Consider the following 12,667-nt stretch of genomic DNA (forward strand, 5'->3'; position numbering starts at 1 on the left):
AGCCATGAAACCTGATTTATGTTCCTGGAGCTGGCTGTGCTTGAGGGTACTCTTGTATAGTTTCAGCAACATACTCAGAGATCCCAGGATATCCATTGCTATAGTAACATACTGTCCATCATTCCCTGACCTGCAAAATCTCTTGTGAAAACCCCTGCTGGGTTTCTTGCTCAGATGCAACGTGTATTATCACCTTATATAGCTGAGAGAGACTTAGTGGGGTTTAATCCTTAAATAATTAACACCTCTCAAGTGGTTCTGGCTTCTGCCAGGAGCCCTTGCTCTTCTTCTGTAGCCTATTTTCTAGGATATCTGAAAATACTTTTCACTATAAATACCGTTCTCAAGATTTTATCTGCTCCTTTGCCCAAGGTGCTTTCGCAGAGGAGCAGTCACTCCTCTCCCTCCCAGTGAACAGAGTTGTATCTCTCCCTTCCCAGAGCTTACTGTGTTACTGCTGTAACCCTGACCCCACTGCTTGCTCCTCTTCATGTTCACCTCTTTTAAAAGTAAGCACAAGCCCATTCCATCAGCTGTCATTGCCCTGCATGTCCCAGTTTCCCCACACTGGCAGTGCTGGAACACAGCACAGGCCACGCTGCCCCTCTGAGCAAGTGGTGGGTGCACAAAGCCACAGCTGCTGTGTCCCAGAGCTCCCACCCCCTCTGCACCCATGGCTGCAACTTCTTATTTCACACTACTCAAAACCTCACTCCAAGTCTCAAACAAGGAAAACTTTCCCAGGTGCCCTGATGTGAAAGGCTGGGGCTCTGTCTGTTGTCACTGTGCAGAAGGCAGGCCAGAGGACAGGGAACAGGAGCTTTTAACATGTGGAGCAGGTATCAGAGGTGTCTTTCACATACCAACCCTAGAGCAGGGTTGGTACCTTTTTAAAGGTTCTCAGATTCTGATCTGATGATCTGATGATCTGAATTCTGATGATATGAAACAGCCCTTGTCATAGCACACCCTGCTCCAAGCAGTGCCTGCACTTGCTGCAGCTTCCACATCCCCACTTTCTCTTCCCAAGCAGAGGGAGCAGCAGCAGCACTTCTGGGAGAAGTTACTTATCTCACAAACTATAATTACCTCTGGTGAGGAAAACTAGGCATTTCAAATAAGATAGTAGAGGCCAGACCTTCTCATATCAGTGAACACAGCTCCCAGGAAGCCAAAGGCAACACACTGATTTGTGCCAGATGGGGATCTGACCTCTGATGCCAAATGACACTTTCACAGCCAGAAAAACATAGAAGTTTAGAGAGAATTCACCTGAATAGTTGTAATCCCTATAGTGCTAAATTATCACACGACACACAGACATGAAATGGTAAGAACTGGAGAGAAAAGTGAGGTAAAACAGAATTAATAAATGGGATAAGTGCAGATAACTCACATTCTACTTACTTTGATTTGTTGCTCCTGATTTTCTAGCCAGATCATAAAGCCACACAGATTTTTCTGACACTTACTGTCCAAAAACAGTAAGTCAGTCACTTCTAATCCTCTACAGGTAATAGTTAATACTGTTACTACTGTCACAAAAATAATATTTCCAGGCTCTCCCTCAACTTTAAATATGTTTTTCCCTTCTGCATTTCCCTGTTTTTTGGAAGAGCTCAATGTCCCTCGACCTCTCCAAGATCAGTGTCCTTAGGAAAGATATGAAAAAGCCAGACTTGTGTGGGCTGAGGTGGTTTGGGTAAGGGAGACTCACCGACTGGCTGTCATCATCCTCGCACTTGATTCGGCACTCGCTGTTGAACTGGAAGCCGTTGGAGCACTGGTAGAGCCCGTGGAACTTGGAAGGTGGAGGGTCACAGGTGACAGGCACGCAGGCGCCTGGCAGCCACGTGCCATCTTGTGTGCACTGGATCTTAAAGGCTCTCCTTTTTGTGCAGAAAAAAGCAACATTTAGTGAGTGGCTGAGTCAGCTGGGAGCCTCTAAAGCCTCCGAGCTCTGCTAGCAGGTTGCAGGAGATGGGTGTGCTCGAGCTCTTAACACTTGGGGAACAAGTTGTGAATCTGCGTCATGAGGTCTCTGAGCAAAAATAACAATTATTTGAAAAACCAACACTGAGCTGCCCAGCCTAAACTCCTCTTTTGGCCTTGGACACATCTCCCAAGAACTCAGCTTCCCAGGCTTGTGGGCTGTGGTTGGTTTGAAGTGGGTTTGTGCAGAGTCAGAAGTATATGACAGCACTAACCCTTTTCTGCAGGGTTTCAAAGGGGACTCCCCAGGCTGCATATCAAAGGGGTATTTCTAAGGTAAAGTCTGTTTTTTGAGCACTGGTCAGGATTTTTAAAGAAGCCTAAGTGAGCTGGGTGCCTAAACTGACACTGCACAGCTATCTGCGTGAAGGAATTGCTCCATGCTATTGCCTATGGCACACAGTCTGTGACAAACAACCCCTTCCCAAAATCATTGTAACTCATGGCTTTCTGAACAAGGCTGATGGCATAGCTTTAGTCTTTCACGTACTTTCTTGATTTTCTGGAGGATCCAGGGACGTGGTAACCTGGTTTGCATTTGTACTTGCAGAACGAGCCCACTTTGTGCTTGTCTTCCCGGCAGCGTGAGGTCTGCAGATCCGCGTTGGGGACGACGGAGGGTGCTCGACACATCAGCTCACACAGGGCCTCAGGAAAGGACCACAGCCCATCCTCCATGCAGGTCAAGTTGCTGTTGTTTCCTGGGAAGAACAGTGAGCAAAGTTAATGACGTTCAGCAGGACTATTTTCTTTTGAAATGCTGTTACGCCCATAAGATATCAAAAGCCCCCTCAGCCACTTTGACAAATTCAGCTGCATTGAACATTCATATGTCCCGAGTGTTCTCTCCCGAGTGCTCTAGATGATGTCATTAAATCATTTAGGACTCTGCTTTCAGGTGACAGGCAGGCAGTGCTTATTTCAGGAAATGCTATAGCATAGGGGAAGCCACACGGGCTTTGTCATCTTTTGTATTTCTCTTCCTTATTTTGTTCCTCTCTGAAAGGAAGCTTGCTTCATACACCAACCCCCTCCTCTCCAAAGCCATGGCTTTAACAGAGGGTTTGGTGCCATCACATTCTTCATTCTGCTTCTGTGTTATATCTTTTCCCTGAATCTGTCCCTTTTATTTCAATTTGGAACCTTTTGGAGCAGCATCTGTTAGTATTAGAGTCACTACTCCAACACAATGAGGAGCCATTCTCAGCTGGGGACTCTCAGTCCTTGGGGACTACTGTGATAAATATGATTCATAATACTCATTAGAGACTCATTTTCCTCAGGAAGCTTTCTTGGCCAACACCTCAAAGGTAAAAGGTACAATAGATCTATTTGCCTCTGCTATGACCTACTTGACTTCAGAAGGTTAAGCTAAAAGTAGCCCAGTCTCAGTGTATTTTACATTCTTTGTTATTTTATACCATATGTTGAAAAGGAATAAGCTTTTCCTAAGAAACAAAGCACAGCTATGAGCCACTAACCCTTCAAAAATCCCTAATATTCCATTGAAATCCCTGAGCATTGCTGCAGGAACTCTTCTCAACCCACAAGGCATATTTTCAACAGTGAGCCAACTTTGGAGTTATCTGAAATAATACTGACAAACTGCTAACCCCGGAGCAATGCCATCTCTCTGCGAGGGGAGGAAGAGAGCAGGGGCATGAGGCTGGAATTGAAAGAAGAAGAAAACAAAAGGCTCTGGAGGGCTCAGGAAGGTATGTGGAGGAGCCCTCCTGCCCTGGCCTCAAAGATAAGAGAAGCCACATTAAATCAGCCCCGGATTTCTCTCTCCCCTCCCCAACTGCAGATGATTGCAGAGGTATTTTGTGCAGAAGGGAGCTCTTTTCTGGAGCACCAGCGTGTTCCTCTGCTCTGACTCATGCAGCAGCTCCCAGCCCAGCCGTGGTGATATCATACTTGCCACTGCAAAGCGATAAGCTGTGACATTACCAACAGTGGCTGTCATGACGTCAGTGATTGAATTAGGCATGAGTCATTCCAACGCTGTTCTCCAGAAGCTTAGTGGCAACATTTATTAGTCATCAGTGATGGCTCTACACCAAACGGAGCCTTTACCTCACAGCTCAGTGTTTCTGGACAAAAGTGAAGTGATGCTACACACCAGAGCTGCAGCCCCTGATCTGGGCTTGGTTGTCATCCCTCCAGCTACCCTTGCCTGAGTCATCAGCTCTTGTTGGTCATGATGACTATAACTATTTTCACCGCCCGCTCAAAAATATTTAAAGCACTTAAAATGAAATAACATCTTTTGTTGAAGATAGCCCTGTGAGTGTATAAACAGAAAAAGGGAGGTTTTTGCTAAAAAGTAGTCCTAATTTTCCTTAGCCATTCTTTGAGTAGTCATAAGTTTGACTGTGAATTTTCTCTTAACTATCCTTTAAGTAGTCATAACTTTGATTGTGTGTTGGCTGTTTTTGGTCATCTCCCATCAGGATTAAAAAGAATTAAGCAATTTGCTTATATATTAAGAAATCAATATAGCTTTTCCCTGAAATGAAGAATGCTTCCCATGCCTTCCTTTTGGGGGTTTGCAATGAATCCCAATAGAGAAGGTGATACCATGGGTACAATAAAAGTTTATACAGTGTTTGTACCTGAGTTGACAACAGCAGTTAAGTTTATTTACAAGATGGACAGTTCCTTCAAATTAACAATTTTTTTGTTTCCTGAGGACCAGATCAAAAAGGGAAATGTGCCAGTGAGCAGAAGAGTTGATGCTGATGAGAAGAGGATGGGGATGTCAGCAGAAAAGTAGCAGGGAAGAAAATAGAGGAGGAAAGGACAGAGGGTGGCAAGCTGTGTAATTTCTATGGGAAAAAATAAAAGATAAAAGGAAAACGTAATGAGTGCCAAACAAGAAGAGGACAGGAAGATCAGAGTAGAGCAAAATGAGTGTGGAAAAGAAGAAGAATGATGTTGCATTAGAAAAAACAGTGATGGGGGTCTGTGATATTGGGACATGGGGCTTTTCAGTCTTCTCTTGGCTTTCCAAATACATGGAGGAGGCATAGAAGGGAAACAGACAGTGGAAATAGACAAAGCATGGGAAAGAAGACCAGAGAGTTCAATCTGATTTATCCCCATGATTTTCCCATGTTTTGGTTGTATGGAAGCAATATTCCCTGTCATTACTGGCTGGCCAGCCACGATCAAGGAAAGGTCAAAGCAAGGTAATAGAGAGATGCAAAGGAACTTAACTTCTTATATAAATAAACCTTCCACTGAGTCCCATAATTCTTCCTACTTAAAATATCATGAATAACTCTAAACCAACAGCAAGAGTTACATGTATCCCTGGGAGCAGTCTGTGTTAGCTGTTCCTCTCAGGTCACTGCACAGACACCCCCCAATACCTTTCAGAAGAGCAGGAGGTCTGCAAGTGAAGGAGCATTTCTTGCCAAAGGTGGTCCCCTCACTGCAGTTGAAGGTGGCTGGGTAGACATGGTACTGGTCTGGGACACCACAGTCCACGGGCTCACACGTCACCTGCTTGTTCCACTTCCCATCCATGCAAGTCATGGTGACGCTGGACTCCTTCTGGAAAAAAACACACAACTACAGCCACTACAGCCAGAAACGGAGAGATCAAAACCTCTTCAAGCCCAATAGTCGTAATTTTGGCTCACAAGTTAAGCACAGCCACATCTGGTCCCTTCCATCATCATTTGGACAGCAGCTACCAAACCCACCAAGGCTCATAAGGAAGGAAAAAGGATTTTCTGCCACCTCTGGGGCAAGACACCAAAGCGGTTCCATAGAAAGAGTGCAGCTCTACAAATAATCCAAACTCTTGTCTGGCCTCCTGAGACAAGGAAGGAACCTGCTGCTCTGCCCTGCCATCAGAAAGGAGCACCAGCCTGAGCTGTTTGGAGCTGACAGCTGTCCCCCATCCCTGTCACCTTTGCAGTGACAAAGCCACTCCAAAGGGATCCCCCTGTGCTTCCAAGTAATCAAACTTGTTTTTGGGTTTGAAGTAAAAGCCAAGCTGACATGAAGCCATTTGGGACTCTCACCCGAGGCTCTCCCGAGAGGTGTCAGTCACCCTTGGATGGGGATCTCAGGGGAAGTGCCTCGGGCCACATCAACACTGTGTGCAGATACTGACAGCTGCTGCTGTGGCTTCTCTGGCAGAGTGCCCCAAGGCTCCACTCAGAACCAGGGCCCCGCTGTCCTGACACCACGGACATGAATGCCTGAGGGACAGACCTCTTCCAGGAGGAATTTCCCATGGGCAGACCCAAGAGCGTCCTGCCCATAACTGGCACCTGGAACTTGAGAGCTTGCACACAGAGTCAGAGCCTGTGCTCTGACTTCCCCAAAGTCACTCTAGCATCACAGCTACACAGAAACAAAACTTCTGTGGATCTGAGGAATAATCCAAACTGCACAGCACACTGGAATCCTGGAGTGCTAGGGGCAAAGAAGAAAAATGGGGGGAAGTAAAGAAGCCACCCATCTAAAGCTAAGAAGAATTTACTGAGTGACTGAAGGACAAACAGATGTTGGCAAAGAGAACTGAGTAAACAACATATCCACTTTCTAATTAAAATGGAAAATTATTAAAAGCTAGAAGTGAAGAATCTAACTCTTCCCTTCACACCAGAATAAAAAGAGGGACAGAGGTTAAGAAATTTGAGAAACCCAAACATGAGAAGGGGAAGATGCTGGCGAGGAATCTGACCAAGCCATACAGCAGCACTCCTCTGCCTCCAGGGAATATTTTATTCAGGGCTGGTATGCTCACAGGAGATTTTCACCGCCGGCCATTGATCTGGGTTTATAAAAGGAAAGGGAATTTTTCTAGCACACATCAAAGGGACCTGGATTCCCTTTTTGCAAAAACACCCTAATGGTTTCAACAGAAGTTCAGACCTGTCTCCCTTTGATATATGGTTGCATTCAGAATGGAAAAAGCAGTCCCTGATCTGGGAAACTGGACACTTCCCAAGTGGGCACAAAACCCCTTTTCTAGACCGTGGAGTTTATTTAAACAGGGAGCACTGCTGATGGAAAAAAATGTCTTTTCTACAAACTCAGAGTAGCACATTCTGGGATACTCAGAGCCATCAGGTGATACTGTGTGTTCACATTTCCAATAATTTCACTCCCCAGTGGCTGTTAATTCTGCCTTTGTTGTTTATCAGAATATCTGTACCATCAAAAAGTGTACATAAACTGTAGGCAGTTGATGTCCTGAAGATTCCAGGGTGTTGCAGTGTGATGGCCACAGGAGAAGGGGTAATACTGAATATTCCCATGTCTTGCAAACCATCAGCATTCCAGGATGAGCTGTTCCAGCATCCAGCAAAGCCATTCACCCATTTCCCTTTAACAGATGCTGTTATCAAATAACACAGCAGCAACGTGGGTGCTGGAACTTAAAACATAAACCCAAGTTATTGATGTCAATAAACTCAAGCTAATGATGTCAGGGGCTATCCAAATGTTATGGAAAAGACATAGGTCTTGCATAGTTTCATGTTGGATACATGATGAGCAGAGGGAAGCTGTATCAATAAGAGATCCAGCTCCAGGAATTAAGTTACTGGTGTTGCTGTGATCTAGTTTAGGAATAAATGAGTGTTCCTTCCTGCTAAAACACAGCGTGGTGCACAAGGAGGTTTCCCTAATGACAGGGTGGCACATCAGATGTACCTCTGCAGAGCACCAAATAAACAGAAACCAGAATATATCACAAAAATTTAAATAGAAGCAATACCTGTGCATGACAGCCACACCTTACAAAAGGATTGTTTTGCCCAAGCTACCACCTGTGAGACTATTTCAGCTGCAGCTTGTGGCCTTTGTTAGCAGAAAGCAGCAGGACACCAGAGCCTGCTGGAATTGCTACAGGCCTGGGATCCCCTCTCTTTGGGAGGTATCCCCCTCCACAGCCCACTGTCCTTTGTCTGTGCCCCTGTTCTAGACCTTGATATCAAAATGTAAATAATTAGTGTCTCCATGCTTTCATCTCTGGGTTTTTGCCCATGGTACTTTCCCCCCAAAGCCCCTAACCTAATCTGTAAGAGTCCCCTCAGACCCCCATGGATTTTCCACTTCCTGGCACACTGGGAAGGCCATTCCCCAGCAGAGAAGCTGTGCCCTTGGAGGTAAGACACCGGCTACTCAGCTTTTCCCAGTGATTTGTTCCATGTTTGGTATGATGGAAGCTGAGGTTTTCAAGGTCAGACATAATAATGGCACATTTTAGAGCATGTTGATCATGTCATCACTTGAAGCACATGTAATTCTGTAGCAGGACACAGCAGAGAGCATTCCCTGCAATGGAGACAAACACCAGTGGCTCTGATTGGAAGCACAGAGGACCAATCTGCCACAGAAGTTGTTGCTGATGGCACCCACCAGCTTTTGACTTTCTCCTCTTTCTGCATCCCACCTGAGGGTGGGATCACTGCAGTGCCCAGGGACAGCACCCCTGGCTGCTGAGCAGGATCCTGTCCCTTCCCAGCTCCATGCCACACCCTGGAGGTGTTTCTGATAGACTCAGCCCTTGGATCTGGTGCTGGGTCTTAGTGGCAGCATCTGCCTCTGCCTTTGCAGCTCTCCCAGCCGGAGCTGAGCAGGCACGTGCCTGTTTCGCCTGTCTGATCTGACAAGGTCACCCAGCTCACAGCAGCCCACACGAAGCACTTGGCTTTCTCATCTGGTTTATTAGCTGTCATTTTGGGCACTTTGTGCTGCTTTGACTGGCATCACAGCAACTGCTTCCCTTCATGTCCTGCCTTCCAAAAGAGGCTTAAGCAAGGAGGGAGGGTGGGCAAGGAGGAAAGAGGGGGGAGAGAAAAGGGGCCTCCAAAGATACAGTGAAGAGGATGCAAACTTAAACAAATCTGGTGCCAGAAAGATTTGTTTCTCGGGACTTTTAACAGCCTGGGAGAATTCATGTCTCCTTCCTGCTGCCCAAGATCCCAGCCAGCCCCTTCTTCAAGCGATGCTTCACGTGTGAAGTTTCCTCTCCTTAAAAATGAACAGCTGTGCCCTCCCCTCTAAGTATTCTTCCACTTCTGCCCACTACTGTGCCTCTAATTGAACCCACATGAGCCGTGCTTTCTTTTCCTGGCATGATTGATGATGCCTTTGCACAACATTAGGGAGCTGCTGGGTTTTAAATAACACCTCTTGACCAGAGCAGCAGTGGTGGTAGCTTCAAGGAGAGATGACAACAAGTCACTGAATGAGCAGGGCTTTCAGTGAAGGACAAGGGGGAGGAAAGTAGTGAAAGACAAAAGGGGGAAAGAGGAAGAAGACAAGAAAGAGCGATGGAGTTGTCAAGAGGGGGGTGGGAAGAAATCAGGGAGGGAGAATGAAAACATCCCCGAGATCTTCTTTGTGAGAAAGATACATGAAGGATTTTGCTCCATCACTATGCAAACCCCTTTGTTGTTGTTGTTGAAGTCCCTAAATGAGGATGAGAGAGAGCCCAAGAATCTGTAAGCAGCTCAGCTTTCTTTTTCTTTTCAAGCAGCAGAGTTTCTGCTGCATAGAGTGCTGACGAGTTTTAGGGTTTGGTGATTTTACAGGGTTTTAACAGAATTTGGGAATGGGAGTTTCTCTGAGAGAGAGTGAATGAATGTTTTGCCCTAAAACTGATTAAAATGGTGGCTTCAGAAGACACAGAGTCTAGAAAGTGCAGAAACTGTTAACAAGATTTTTCAAAGACCCTTTAGATGTAAAAGAGTGATTTGAAATGTGACTTGTGCCCCTACATCACCGAGGTGCTTTTGAAAATGTCACTTTTTGTTGCTCTCTTTGCCCTTTTTTTCTGTCTTTCAATGAAATCAGGAAGACAAATGTGGTTCATATGCCAAACCAAGGTGTTTCCACTGGTCTGTGGATCACCTTCACTAGCATGCAGTGGTCATGGGCCACTGATGGTCAGTCTGCTCTTTGAGACATCACACCTCAGCCCAGCCTCCTTCCTATCCAGGAATGTGAAACATCAACATGTGCAAGCTGCTTCCTTCCTCCTCTTCCTCAGGCAGCCCCACACACTGACAGTTAAATGAGAAAAAAATGTATCTCTATGCCTTCCAATTAGTCAAACAAGTGAAATAACCAATTAAGTGACAAAAATGAAACAAGGAACACCTTCATGCAAGCCATGACAGAAAGTCCCTCTGGCCACATACAACAACTCACATGCCCTTTCTCACCCCCAAATGCTTGTGACTGGAAGAGGAACTGAAGCTGGGAAGCAAATAAGGAAGAAGCACAATGCCTTTTGATATGAGAAATCCAGACCATAGATTCTGGACTTTTTCAGATAATTCATTTCTTGTCTATATGCTCTACAAGTTCTAGTTTGAAGCACCTGACACAAAGAAATAAAACAAGATGATAGTGAAAGAAACTATCTGTTCCTTTCCAGCGGATCTCTGGAGCACACTAACAAAACTTTAAAGCACGTGTTTAATGTGCTTAGCTGGTCATGGGTATCTTTAAGATGCTCCACTCCTTCCCTGATTTGAGCAGTGAATGCACAGCACTGAGCAAAACAAAGCCACTGGCCTCAGGGGGTTTTATTGGTGGAAAAGACAACGAAGCAATAGCAGAGCAGGGTGAGAGGAAGCGTGTTGTAATAGGCAGTGAATCACATTAGTGAGGGGTGCTAAAATCCTCTGCTCCTGTCATATGAGTCTGATCAAGGCTCTGAAACCAAACTTCTCCCAGCAAAACCATGCCCAGCTGGCTGAGCCTCCCCAAAAGGTAATGCTTGCATTTAAATGACATAGGGCTGGTGAAGCATGCTCAGGCTGTTTTATTTGCTTTGTGATCCCTGTGTGCTTCATGTACCCCATGTACAGATCCCTTCCAACAATTTCCTGGTTCAGCCACTCAGGCTCGTTTTGAGAACTGGTTTTCTGTTCTGTAAAAATGCTCAGCTGGAGCTGGGGTTCTGGTGCTGATGCCAATTAGAATGGAAGAGGCCCCAGCTCGCGGGGTCCTGTATTTGTTTTGTAATTGAGTTGAAAGGGTTGACTCATTCCCCTCCACTCTGTCTCCCCCCTCTGTGAACTTATGAAGAACACAGTATTTCACAAGTACAGACAGGCTGCTGAGTGTGGCTGCCCCAGCCCCCAGCCCAGATGTGAGTGCTGCCCCAGATGTGAGTGCTGCCCCCACAACCAGGGAGAGAAGGTGCTGATGGGGGAAACCCCCCCATGTCTCACTCAGAGGATGTGGCAGTGGTAGAGATAGGGCACAAAGTGGGGTGTCAGCCCTGCATCCCCCTGTCCCCAGCATCCTTCTCCCAGGGCCATGCTGCACATGCACCTCATCCACCTCCCCAAGCACAAAGCACTTATTTTTGATTAAACAAATTGCTAGTTTTCCTCAATACCCCCCTCACTGCATGAAGATGTGCTGCTTTTGTAGGACTGGATTATTAATTCACAAATTAGAGAGGATGGGGAGCATTTCTTGCCCTGCTGGGGGAGTTTTTTGGTGATTTGTCTGGAAGCAAAAAAGTTTGGGTGCTTCTTCTGTTCCCTCCATGCTGTACATGTCAGGGTTGGGAGCAGATGGACTGAAATGCTGCAAAGGAGTTAATATGTTGTTAGCCTCAATCTGAGGACTCACAATTAGGTATTTTACCCAGATTTTGGTTGTGCAAAGCACAAGCATCCTACTCTCAAAACACCAACCCCTCTAACTCCCTCTACTCAACCAAAACAAACAGTTTGGCTGAGTAGAGCCAGTGAGATCAAACAAGAACTGGAAACAAACATTTTGGTTTGAAAATTTCTAAATTTGGGGAACATCTGAGCTTTGCTCATTGCCAGAAACTCTTCTACAGAGTCAAAGGGCTCCTGTTCTGATGACAAGCATTTGGACAAGACCTTGTCCCAAGGCTGGGCTCAGATTTTAGCGTCTACCCTGAGTTATTTCTCAATTTCCCCACAGCCGTTTGCTTGTCCTGGTCTTGTGCATCATAAAGTAAATGCCCTGGCAGGACAAACCTGGCTCTTGACGAGATCATCATCCCTGTGGATGTGCAGGATGTAGCCAGCCCTGCAGCTGACGTTGCACTGGGCGCCGCTGTCCCAGCCGCTGCCGCCGGTGCAGTTCAGCAGCGCGTTCTCGATCTCCAGCCTCTGGCAGTCGGTGGCTTCACAGGAGTAGTGGACACAGCTGGGAGGGAGACAAGGAGGGGTGGTGTTGGTATTTGGTTATTTCAATCCATTCCACAAGAGCAGTAACTGACTGACACTCAGGTCAGAGAGTTCTGAGCCCAGCTCAGGAAAGGGCTCCACAGCCTCTTGGTGCGTGTCCTGAAGGACAGAGGCAGTGGGCACAGTGGTGACAATGACAGCACATCACATCTTTTGTAGCAAAAGGGAAAAGCCTGCCAATTCTGCTGAAGTATCTTCTGTTCTGCAATATTCAACTGCACTATGACCTCCCTACTCCTGTATAATGTCCATTTCTCCATCCATCCCTCATCCATCCATCCATCCATCCATCCATCCATCCATCCATCCATCCATCCATCCATCCATCCATCCATCCATCCATCCAGTGAAAACACTCCCTCCAAGAGCAGTCCTCATGCCCCATCCAATTTTAAATCTGCTCAATCCAGGAGTGCTGATATTGGCAGTGATAAGTGGGCTCATGGGAGGGGGGGTTTCCG

General features: G+C 46.3%; 1 protein-coding gene across 1 annotated transcript in view; it reads right to left on the reverse strand.

The window, feature by feature from the left end:
- The window catches only part of PAPPA (pappalysin 1), a 179,849-nt gene that overhangs the window by 32,192 nt on the left and 134,990 nt on the right, over positions 1-12,667 (reverse strand). Inside the window, exons 14-17 of the mRNA XM_009093509.4 lie at positions 11,994-12,165; positions 5,367-5,550; positions 2,483-2,693; positions 1,718-1,889 (exon numbers count right to left, since the gene is read on the reverse strand). Coding sequence (XP_009091757.2) covers positions 1,718-1,889; positions 2,483-2,693; positions 5,367-5,550; positions 11,994-12,165 — 739 coding nt within the window. The remainder of the gene's footprint in view (positions 1-1,717; positions 1,890-2,482; positions 2,694-5,366; positions 5,551-11,993; positions 12,166-12,667) is intronic.

The sequence above is a fragment of the Serinus canaria genome, chromosome 17 (genome assembly GCF_022539315.1).
Source record: "Serinus canaria isolate serCan28SL12 chromosome 17, serCan2020, whole genome shotgun sequence".
Taxonomy (NCBI): Eukaryota; Metazoa; Chordata; class Aves; order Passeriformes; family Fringillidae; genus Serinus; species Serinus canaria.